Below are 12,392 nucleotides of genomic sequence, written 5' to 3'. Positions count from 1 at the left end.
CGCAAATGTATTTCATTGTCTCGATCATGGAGTTTTCTGCTGCTGCCAACAGTTTGCCCATTCACTTTGAGTGCCAACATCTGAGCGCTAATGGTCATTGGCTTAAACATTGCCCACAAACTGCACTTCCCCTCGCTTCCTGCGAATATCTGACTGGCTTCCGCTTGGCCAAACACCTGTATTGTGCTCGAGTGCAGCAATTAGGTAATAACAGACGAGGCACGCACGCCTACACCTTGAACAAATTGGAAAGTAATTAAATTAAATAATCCTGATTGAAATTTAATTGAAGTTAAAGAACTCAAGACTAATGTAGAGACGATTTTATGACTTTTACATATATATAACCAATTGTAGTTCAATGCAAACAAAGTACATAAATAAAAAATAATATAATATACATTTTTATCAAAATATTTAGTTTTCTATTCAAACTATTTTGTAATTCATTTGTTTTTGCTGTTTAATAAGAATTTAATAGTATATTCATATTTTTCTTTTACTGTTTTCATCTCTAATCCTTCATAGAATTTTCTCGGTGTACAGGGACACACACATTGACAGCCCACAAGAGTGTTTGTGTGTGTGATTCCTTGTTTGCCCGCTTTATTACCGCCTTTTGCGCTTTTCATTGCAAACAATTTACGTTTTTATTGTTAAATGCGGCGCAAGATGAAACATAAAGCACGGCAGCCGCTGTTCACATGCTCGGCGGATTGCGAATAGCGAATGGCGAATTGCGAACCGGAGCTTTACGGAAGCGGAAGTGGCTACGAATTGTAGTGCGGATGTTGGAAAGCGAAAGTACACATTTCCCATCTGTAGGCCTTATTCTACTGCCGACTTTGTGGCTCAAATCGTAATTTTCATGCCTTGCCGCAGCCACATTTACTATATATTTTTTTTTTTGTTTACCATTCTACATATTTGTGCGGTGGTGGCCGTAAAAACAAAGCATGACAAAAAATTAAGTATACGCAGTTGAAGTGCCTTAATTTAATGACTCCATACCGCTGAGCAATAATTCGTTCTTATTCTTATTCCGATGGGAAAGTAGTAAAAGCAAAACTACTTATTGCAAAGGCCGATCCGAGATCTCAGCGAATCTGTTTGGGATTTAAGCTGGGCAAAGCCGGGCTTTTAAAGGTAAGTGGAGCAGTAATTGGCACTCTACGACTGCTTTTTTCCTTCATCCCTGCTGTTAAACGCTCGTTCACTGACATAACCTTTGAGCTAAGGGCACTCAAGGGGGCTTCTCCCCTCGAATTCCCCCTTCGTTTAATGGCTTTAAGAGCGGATTCAACTGAAGCCTTCGAGGGAATTCCACAGCGAGTGGTTAAATGGAAAAATCAGAAAGGGCCTGAAGCCTACTCATATATGCAGTTAATAAGTCAATGAGCCGGATTCCTTCTTTTCAGCCTTCAGGCACATTTGGCATGATTGGCATGGCCAAGGAACTATTCGCACGGCGTTTGTCTCCTTCAACTTTTGATGTCAGCAAACGTTTCGCACTCTTATCTCAATCTGCAGCTGCCGACTCACATGCGCCATTCGCCATTCGCCATTCTCGTCCTTATTCGGCTTTATTCAACCGCCAGGAGCTGGAGCGTTTCAAGCTTATCTCACATCTCATCCCAAAAATGGTAACCGACACATTTGCACAATTGCTTCTTGTAACTGACACGTCAGCCACGTCCAAACATAAACGTAAGTGAGCGGAGCAACTAAAGTCGAATGGGCTGAGCCATTGCGAGTGACTCGGGGAATGGCTGTACTATATACATATATATATCCGCATAGAGATGGAAATTCAGTCGAGGAGAAACGTTGAAAATATGCTTCAAGCATCTGCATATGTAACTTTAAGTGGTGCAACAAATCAGATTGAGTTGCATGGTCAATTTGCTGCAAGTCGGGCTATGAATACTGATCTTCTTGAAGCACTGAAAGAAGTATGAGAAAATAATTTAACAGGGGTGTAAGATAACAATTGCCTTTGGTTTTTGTAAAAAATTCTTTTTAAATAAAATAAAGAGTTTATATGTTGAGAGTTATAAATAAAACAAAATTGTATATAAACATTTTGATTATGATGAGTTGCCTCCTAAAAATAAATATATTTATGATTTATAGATTGAATAGACTATTTAAAATGAAATGTAGAGTTCATTACTGGAACTTTAAATGACTTTACATGAAATTACGTAGCATCCTTGATTAAAATGTAATATTTAATGAAGCCAGGGATCACGGGCTCATCTCTAATGCAAATGTCCTGGCCCATCTGCACCTCGGCTCCTGTCGTGGTCGTTTTCCCTTCCTGTCAGCCGTGAGATAGGGATCTCTGCACTTGAGGCGGATTTAGTTTATGTGCTGGCAACTTTCTAATGCAATTCACGTGTGCACATAAATGCAATTGTGTGAGTTGGTCTGGTCTAGTACGGTTGCATGTGTGTTTGTGTCAGTGCGTGGCTTTAAGTGTCGAAGAGCACATTATACACATCCAGAACATAGGAAAAGTTTCCCACTTCATATCTAGCTGGGGCAAAACATTGAATGTTTGTGAGAAGTCCATTTGCATTGAATAGGTGACTGAGGGACCTGCAGAGTGGGTTTCTTTCCGAGTTTAGAACGCATTTTATGTGGAATATAAATATTTGCACAAGCTCGGTGCCAGACGAAATAAAAGCGAGCGCCGTACGTGTGTGTGCAACTATCCTTGGAATATTTGTGCAACATTTTTGCTGCATATGCAAAACGAATTTAGCTGGTACCCAAAATAAAGTTCTATCTGGCACCAAATATTTGAGTGGGCAAGAGTGCGGAAACAATGAAATGCAATTAATATGAACATTTAAAGACAACAATCCGGATTTGGGTTATCCTGATGTGGATTTCCAATTCTGAGTCACAATTCGAAAAATAAATGTAGTGTTAAAACAACAGGGAGAGGTCTTAGTTAAATATTTTAAACCAGATGTAAATAGTAAGGAAACCTATTATAACTATACGTTTTTTTAATGTTAAGCCAAATGCTAGCTATATAAAATTATCTTGGTTACAAAATATAAATGTCAAATGTGCACGCAATATAATAAATAATATCATTATGTTTTTCCCCTCCTTTTTTCAACATTTTTGCTATGTGTCAGTCTCTTTTTAAGCCGCTGAAATCGAATAGAAAAAGCCCGTAAGCACAATTTGCTGTCTTCGCCTTCTATATTTTTCGGCTCTTAGGCAGCTGCTGTTAATAAGGTGTTGAGCAATTTTATTTTATTGGTTCCTAACACAACAACGCCCACATGCCCACAGGAGCCGTGGGTGGCTCCTTTAATTTTAATTGGCTCCACGCCCAGCAGCACGTGTCCTTGGTCCTTGTCGGCAGCCTGTTACTCAATTGCTATTGCCATGTCCCCGCCCACCAACCGCCCCCCTTTTTCGGCTTTGTTTCTGGGACATGTGTGTGCCTTTGGATTCTCTTTTTTTTTATTTCGAAGGCACTTTTTTGAAGGCTTGCCAGGTCGTTAACATGTTCTTATTTAATGCCAAAGAAATTGCCATTGGCATTTATTGCCGTAATTAAGAGATGGAAAAAAAGTGCTTGGAATGCTTCGCAACGCAACCGCTTTAGACCAGGCCCGAAAAACAAAACAAAGCATTTGGCCATCAAAGACCAGCACATCGGTACGAATATAAATTTCTGCTCCAGCCGGTCTTCAAGATTTTCAAATTGCCAGCCGGCAAAGAAAGCAATTTGTGTTTTCTGGTAAGTGCCATTTTCTTTGTTTTTAGGAAACAGGGCCTCCATACTTCGCCCTTTTTCGGGCTCCGTCACTCAATTCGCTTTGAAATTTATGATCCAGTTGGGAGAAGAAGTTTTTACCTCCGACTTTTCGGTGTACTCGCTTCTGCAACAGGCGTTTAATTAAACGCTCTTAATGCTACAACCCAGGGCTCCAATTTACAAGTGGCTCAGCCGATGGCCGAAAGTCGTTAAGTTTAAAGACATTTTCCAGGAATTTGATTTCAATTCCCCTTAAAGCTTTCGCATTCCCAAAGGAAAGTTCGATCAATAACAAGGGTAATTTATTTAAAACCATTTCATTTGCGGCTATTTAAAGACAATTAATGAAGTTCTCTTTAATTAGTACAATTATTTACAGATTTCCCCATTAAGAGTTATAAAGCTATTTTTAGATCTTTTAATTTTCATTTAAATAAACAATTTTGAGCACAAACCTCTAAACGCTGATTTTCCGCTTAAATTAATAAACTACTCAATATCATCGTTTTAAATTAAGGTATTCCCAATTCAATTATTAAATGTAAAGTACTCCGATTTTATTGCATACATTCATCGCGATTTTTTTCGAAAAAGCTCTAAATAATTGCTATCGGCTATTTACAACAGATTCGAGCTGGCATGAAAACACTCAACTGGGCTTTTGTTTCGGGGGGCAATTAAATGAAAAATAGTTAAAATCCGCGGCGGATTCAGAAATGTACCAATAAATGGCGATATTTCGCGTTCCAGCGCCATTGCAAAGTTAATAAAAGTAAAAATCTGTTACGTTGAACGGGGCTCAAAGCGAAAACTGCCTCGATTACGTCTGCGCTTATGTCAGCAGATTTCCCGACTTTTCCCCACTCCCTTTGCCCTCCCCCTTCCGCCTTTTTCCGAATTTTCCGTTTGCCGAGTCGCGGGGGCATGCGACTGACGCATATGCTGAAAGTTTAATTAATGTTGTCACGTGCTCGAACTGCGAAGATGAAATTCGTTTGTAAATTACTCCCAACTTCCAGCGAGCCGGAACAGAATTCGTTGCTATAGATATGCAGGTGTATATTAAATATTTTATATTTATTCCGGAGTATCGTTCGTAGTGTAATGATTGAAATTCAATTTAAGGCAAAACTCGGGAAACGTGCCGCGCCAAATGAATTTTCACTTTTCCACGGCGAGTGCTTAAAATTCAATACACGCCGCCTACACACGCATCCTGGTTGTCCTTTTTTTGGCCTGATAACACTAAAGTTGTCTGCCTGACTGCAGAAGTTTAATTTGATACACAAACAGAAAACGAGAAACAAAACAAAACAAAATAAAATAAAACAAAACAGAGCAGAGCAGCGCAGTACAAACAAAACAACATCCGATGAGGCCGTAAAACATTTAAATTAACGTCTCCTTCAAAGCAGTAACCTTGTAAAGAAGCAAATGTATCTGTGTGTGGCGGTATGTGTGTGTATTAGTGTGTGCCCAAGTTGAAAAGGCATTCCTGGAATGGCAGACATAAATGGCAAAAAGGGTCACACGCAGGCATGTCCATAAAGATAAAAACCATAACGTGCTCATAAAGCGCAAAAAGGCGCCAACACTTTACATCTACAGTCACCCGAAAGATAGAAAGATACACTGAGCTACACGGAAAGGAAATGAGTTCCAGGAATCACCTTTGATGCTAGAACATTAAAAAGCAATATCAATGTGAATAACTAATTTGTATAAGTCAAGGGACATTCCTTGGAACTCCAACCATTCCACTGTTAATAAATTAAATGGTAAATTCCTATACACGGGTAGCTTTATTCTTAAGCGGGAATTTTAATATAAAATTTAATTGTTATTTTCCCATTCAATGTACATATTTTTTTTCTGTGTGCGACTAAACTTTAAGATACTCACCCTTGAAATGCAATTACCATTTGTACCCTGCTGCGTTTACCTAATGAAGTTTGCGAGTAGATAAAAGCGACGTTTTTGTGCTGAAAATTTGTAATCTGGCCAAAGATAGATAGCTTTTAGGTGTACATTCAGTAGATTCGCCATTTATTGGATTGCTTTAAACAAACGCATTTAATGCACATATTCCAACTCAATAACATCAACGCTTAACTACAGTACATAAATCCATGCAATTGTCGGTTGTTCTGATTTGTTTGTTCGAGCGACAACACTGAATTGCAATTTGTATTTTTATTTTCGGCAAAGGGGTGGGAAATGTTTAGCTTTGAATTGATTTTGAAATATTTATCATATTGCAGCTAAATGTACGACAGCTAATTAATGCTTAATTGTAACTACAATTATTTATTCGCTATATTTAGTTGGAAGGTATTTAGTGAGTTTAAAGGAGATATGTGTATTTTACAGTTCACATCAACTTTCATTAACTATTTTACAGAGTGGCCATTATAAACAATGTATGTGTGTGTGTATGTTTCTGTGTATGTGTGTGTGTGGTTGGGCTCCCATTTTGAATAGATCGGCACTTAAACATGGCTTAATAAATATTACAGCAAATGCATTTTACCACCATCATCATCATTATGAGTTCTGAAATCATTTTCATTGGAAATGGCTCGCTGCAGCTTTCAATTAGTAAGCAATTTAGATTTAATTATCTACATACATGGAAATGTAAATTTAATTATTATGCCGGCAAAAACACATGACTTTCAACGAAGTGCGTTGTTGACTTTCGCGTCTGCTGGTGTTTGCCAAATCCAATAAATTCACAACATTTCGGGGCTCATTTTAGTTGCAAACCATTTTGCTTAGCATTGCAAATCGCAAAACTCCTGGCTTCACTGCACTTTCATTAAAGTCGGGTGTTTTTTTTTTTTTTTTTTGTTGGCTTGACTTATATCCTACATTTAGCTAAATCAATCAGTTATCTAGGTAATGGTACAAATGTAATTTAATAAAGTCTTTGATAATTTAACTGGCCTAAGCATAAAACATTTTTGATTGCCGGCAGTCAATACGAAATCTGTTCGACGATTTAAAGCCAAAAACCATTGGTTTCTTTTATTGCCTAAGATCTCAATCGGTTTAATTCGGGTTGCTAAAGAAATCTTCGTTTGAAATCAAACCCTTCAACATTGAATAAATTTAACAAAAGTTAATGAATTTTAGAAACTTTCTTGTACAATATCTTTGGTTTAAAAGTATGATAAACTATTGGAAAACAGCATAACAAGCGGTAATACCTTTTGGAAAACCATTTAGTTTTAAAGTTGAGTGTCTTGGACTTTGTTGCCGAACAGCTTTGCATGGCTGGCCGAAAAATTCATTCTCTTTACACGGAAACCTCTTTGGTGTACTTGGACCGATCGTTCAGATCCAGGACGAGCTTATCCGGCCTCTTTGGCCGACTGGTTGCTCCACTACCGCTGGTGGAATTGTTCGAGGCATTGGACACATTGCCCAGCGAAGGAGCGGCCAAGGGTTCAGCCGGATTCAGCTGGGAATGCGCCTCGTTATCCTCCTTCTCAGCACTGGTGAACAGGACTATGTCATCCGTGGAGTGAGCTGCCTTGGTCCTCGTCTCGGCCTCCACTTCTACAGCCGCCGTGCGATCCAGGATTTCGCTGCTACGCGATTGGATCTGCACTTGGCCGCTCGGCTGCTGGCCAAGTTGGGAGTTCGTCTGCGCCTGGGAGTAGCTGCCGCTCCGCCGGCGACCCGTCAGCTTGTACTTACTTCTACAGTTATCACAAATTTGATACGAAATGCTGAGCTCCGCCTCCAGAAGATTCCGCGGAGCCCGTTTGCAGCTGGTCGGCGGCGTATTGGTGGCCGCCGTTCGCACCGTCGGCTTTCGTTGGCGCAGCCCTTGGTCCTGGTCGAGGTCCTCCGACTGGGAGCACATGCACTCCAGCTTGATGTTGGCGAAGCTCAGGCTGCCCTCGTCCTTCGGCGATCCCAGATGATCGCAGGCGCTGCGCGGCGGACAGCAGTAGTAGTGCTCCTTGGACGCATCCAAGCAGCGACTGCAGATGATGTGACCGTCGGCGGTCCGCCGGAGGAGCTGCTCCCGGAAGTCGTCGCCACTGAGCTCCGTGTTCATCGCCCGCTCCTCAAAGGCAGCCGACGGAGGCGTCGAGCTGGGCGGCGTTTCCAGAACCATCGTGGGTATACTCGTCCTGCCACTCCGCCCATTCGCATTGTTGTTCTGCTGGCTGTACTTCTGCATCTCCACATTCAAGGCGAGCAGGGGCAGAGCACTCTGCCTGGTGGCCGCCGAGTGGCCATGGGCAGTCGCCCCCGCGGCCGCCGCCACCACCATCAGGCCGCCCGGGGTTTTCAGGCCATCCAGCAGACTGGAGATCGTCATCACCGCCACGCCTTTCGGCGGAGCCATCTCCTGGATGCGTTGCAGCTGCATGCTCAGCTGTCGGATCTCCTCCAGCGCCTCCTGGTCGGAAAGCTTTGTTTCTGTATAAAGATAAAATAAGGAGGAGGAAGAAAAAAATATATATTTTATACATAATAAAAATAAATGTATGTATTTTATATAAAAAAGTTTTGAAGGTTCCTTTCCGATTTCATATGTATTTTGAATACCATTTAGGTAAAACCCTGTTATTAAATCTAAATCTTTTGCTTGTTTTCTGTGTGTACATATATAGTTTTTATACAGAGATCAAGATTTCCCCAATAAATAAGTAAAAGTGTATATATTGCTGTACATTTAAATGACCACAGCTCGAACTTTTCAAACTCTAAACACCAATAACTGGAACTAGTTTTTATCGCAGCAGAGAGCAATGAAACCTATTTTACAACTCAAAGTCTGCTCAACTCGAACTTTTTTAATGGCAGTTGACGAATCGAGTTATGAAAGTTTATCTGTATGTGGAATGTAGTAGAGAAGAAGAAAAAACAAACAGAAGTGGTCTACCTATCTGTACTCTACAAAAAATATATTTATTTTAAGGAAAGTATTATAAAATGTATATTTGTATATACAAAATATTTGTTTAGGTTCGATATCAAGTATCATAACCACCTTTTACGTTGTGGATAAAATACACAAACTGTATACGAACAAAGGAAATATCAAAGTTGTGGCTAAGAAACCACAATGTTTGGTTAACCCTGGGCAACAATCAAAGGCGAGATACGATTTTCTTTGTGAGTGGCAAGCTGGCTGAAAGCGAGCAACGATTTTCCGCCGCGTTAAAAAGCGCTGCTTCTTGCCTTCCGCTGCCAACTTTTGCACTAAAAAAGTTGCCTGTCCGTGTCAAAAGTTTCACACTACCCGAACCCCACTACAAACCCCAGAAAAACCTCCGAAACGGACCTCAAATTTAAATGCGTAATGTTTGCACCGCCGTGGAAGTGGATGCCAAAGTTGGACCCTGTTGTTGTGGCTTTCACTTCGGCCGGGAAAAGTGGCAGGCTTCCTCTTCGCTGGCGGAATGATAAATGGCCATTCAATTCAGTTGAAAGCCTGTCGGTATGATTTAAGCCACGTCCACTCAAAAGCAACTCGCTATCAACTTTCAAATAAAGGCGAAGGAAAACAAATAAATTTACAACCGAAAATCGTGAACTAAAGGCAAAACACACTTCCTCTCTCAAAAATCGGGACGCCGCAAAGAGCCGGAATGAAAAAATTCCTGACGGATTGAAACAGGCTTAGTGACCCCTCTTTACGGTAAGTGTATTAAAAGCAAGCCGCCGCTTTTTTCTCCCATTGTCCGTTGAATTTAGATTTATGGCTGTGAAATTAAGCGAGCGGAGCAGTCGGCAGTAGCCAAAATTGAATTTATTATGTGTGCCCCTCTTAGTATGCAACACAATATTCCTTTTTGCGCTCGCGAAATATTTTAAATTCGCCACACAGATACAGCTTTGACATGTGTGTGTGTGTGTGTGTGCGTGGGCTGTTGAGTGTTTGCTACTTTGTGATTGTTCAATTTAAATATGCAAATTGAGAGCCGCTTAAAAACTGGCCCAGCAAAAAACCAGAGACAAGACCGAAAGGCACGAAAAAAAAAGAATGTAAATTTAACGCACAATTTACGCAGCCACAAAAATGCGCTACGTTTTGCGTTAAAATAGAAATGCGAGTAATAAAAAATTAAATAAAAACCTCTCTGTCGGACTGAGAGCCTATAAAGCATTAAAACATAAAGCGTCGCTCTCTGGCAATAAACTTCTAGCAGCGTCGAAAATTAAAAAGGTTCCCCATCAAAACGAATAGTAAACATTGCGATAACAATGGCAGAGGAAAGTATAATGGCCAAAAGCACCTAGCCCCGAAAATTACCTCCTTTCGAAATGAACCTTTCTGTACTTCAGTTTTTCTTTTCGGACATCAAGATTAAATTCCTAAAGTGTTACTGTAGTACCACTGGGAAATATTTTAATTATATAAATTAATGGAATGATTGTACAATCATCGTAACTTGAACTTTAACGATGTTCTACAGCAATTGATTAAATCAAATTTTGCTTTACACATACAAAACCAATTATTTATTTGTATAATTTGACAATTCCTATGTTTATTTTAAACTTTCCCAAATCAAATTAGTTGTAGGGAAACCCCCAGATAAAAAAATTTAAAACCCATACAATTATACGAAACTCATGGCTGTTTCCCAAAAAGTTTGCTTCAATTCAGAATTTAAATTCAAATCAAAAGTTATTGGCTGCCGGTTGCCGTGGCATCTGTTCAATTACGAAGTTCAATTACGGACTCTTCACAGCTTTAAAAACTCCCACACAAACGGAAATGGAAAATCCCCGCGAGCCAAAAATAGAAGTCCACCTGACCCCCGAACTTTGTGGGTGGATGGAAGAGGAGGAGGGGGAGGAGGATGAGGAGGAGGGCTGTTGGCTGTTTCGATGGTCTACTTGACTGGCCCGCCCTTTGGCAGGAGAAGCCCCCCGGGAGTTCACATAGTTGTTTATGCATCAAAGCCAGCGAAGCGATAAACAAATATGGCGTCGTCGGCAACTTGGCGGAAGTTTGTGCTCCGGAGTGGTTTCCTTCCTTCCGCTGGAGCAGGGACCTCCTCCACACATGGATCTCGGGTTAACCGCAACTAAGATTGCTTCTGCATGGGAGGCAGAACATAAATCAGCATCCCAGCCTGTCAGCCAGATATGCCAGGGCTCATGTCTAGACAGCAGCGATAAGCGTGCCACTGACGCCGGTGACGCCTGTCCCGCTCGCTTTTTAATTTGCCAAATAATAAGCCATAAATAACAGGCGACCCGGGAAAGGACTTCATCCACATTGCACTCGAAATAATAACGAAGAACCGGTTGTACCTTTTAGATTTTAAAGCATTAAAATTCTTAATTTCCAATCAGTATTTATCGGAGTACTAAGTTAAACAGTTTACAAATGTTAATATATGTTTCCTGCAAAAAGGGAAATATATTCTTAATCAACCTATTAAACAAAGATTATTAAAAAAATTTTTAAAAATTCTAAAACATGCAGTATTCAATTCATAATTTATCTTATTTACTTTCACCTATTTAACTCACTTTTATATTGAACTGAAATAGAACTAATAATAATTTCCTTCTTTAAAGCTCAATGATTTAAGTCTATATAATTTTTATCTGTGCTACAGTGCACACTTTATCCCCTCCATAGATCATTTGTCAAGTGGACACTGTCGTTTGTCATAAACGTCGATACACTGGGACCATTAGAACAAATGGGGCAATTGCCCGCTATCGCAGGAGCAGCACTCCACTCCGCTCCCCTCCATTGCAGCCCACTCTTATCGAATCCACTCAACTATAGACTCACCTGCGGAGGTGGTGCCAGCCACCGGGACGGTGGAGGTGGTCACCGAGCTGGGATTGGCAAAGGTGCGCACTTGGGGACGAAAATTGAATTTCGCCCCCGATGCCTTGGTGCCCAAACCGATGTTCTCCTGATGCGATTTGCCGCTACGCAGCACGATGTACACCTGCGCCAAATGGGCGATATGGGATCAGGAAAGGCCGAAAAGCCGAGGCCAGGAGGACACTCACCTTGCTGCCAAAGATTAGGGCCAGCAGCAGCGTTACAGTCAGCTGCGTGTGGCAGAAGAATATGATGTACAGCAAATCCGGATTGGCCGGCGACTGCAGGAAGAGCCTGGAAATACACGAGTAAGTCAAATAGGTTTACCATTATAACAGCGCACGGAAATAGTAGATAAATGGCATGGCATTTGTTTGATTTCAATACTAGGAAACCACTTCAAGGTTCTGTATTCAAGGAAAGTTAATTCAAAGAACAATTACTAGTGCCTAAACAAAGACAACTTTGTTTAGCTTAAATACACATAAACTTTAAGAGCTTACAAAAATGCAAATAAGTTTGACCAATACTCAGAATCCTTAATTAAATACTTCATATGAAAATTTTAGATTAAAAGCTTAACGGGTTCTTGGAATCTGCTATGGCAATAATTAATTAATTTTCTGACGAAATTACATTTTGCAAATAGCTCTTAAATGCAATTCCTGAGAAAAGAATAATAGGGTTTGGTTCTAGATAAAAACACGTCTATTGAACAATATTTTAAAGTGCACTGGTTTTTAACCAGCTTATGTGGAAAAGCTGCTAAAAGAATTTCATTGAAACTAT

General features: G+C 40.4%; 1 protein-coding gene across 2 annotated transcripts in view; it reads right to left on the bottom strand.

The window, feature by feature from the left end:
* Nucleotides 1-5,800: 5,800 nt before the first annotated feature.
* LOC108087714 overlaps nucleotides 5,801-12,392 on the bottom strand; it is a 53,268-nt gene continuing 46,676 nt past the window's right edge. For both annotated transcript variants that reach the window (XM_017185234.2, XM_017185235.2), the window contains 3 exons: nucleotides 11,792-11,897; nucleotides 11,565-11,727; nucleotides 5,801-8,221 (listed from right to left, as the gene is read on the bottom strand). In XM_017185234.2, the coding sequence (XP_017040723.1) occupies nucleotides 7,083-8,221; nucleotides 11,565-11,727; nucleotides 11,792-11,897 (1,408 nt within the window). In that variant the 3' untranslated portion in view covers nucleotides 5,801-7,082. The remainder of the gene's footprint in view (nucleotides 8,222-11,564; nucleotides 11,728-11,791; nucleotides 11,898-12,392) is intronic.

The sequence above is a fragment of the Drosophila ficusphila genome, unplaced genomic scaffold, assembly GCF_018152265.1.
Source record: "Drosophila ficusphila isolate 14025-0441.05 unplaced genomic scaffold, ASM1815226v1 contig_414, whole genome shotgun sequence".
NCBI classification, from domain to species: Eukaryota; Metazoa; Arthropoda; class Insecta; order Diptera; family Drosophilidae; genus Drosophila; species Drosophila ficusphila.
The sequence above is the reverse complement of the archived record's forward strand: the minus strand, read 5'-3'. Positions and strand labels throughout refer to the sequence as shown.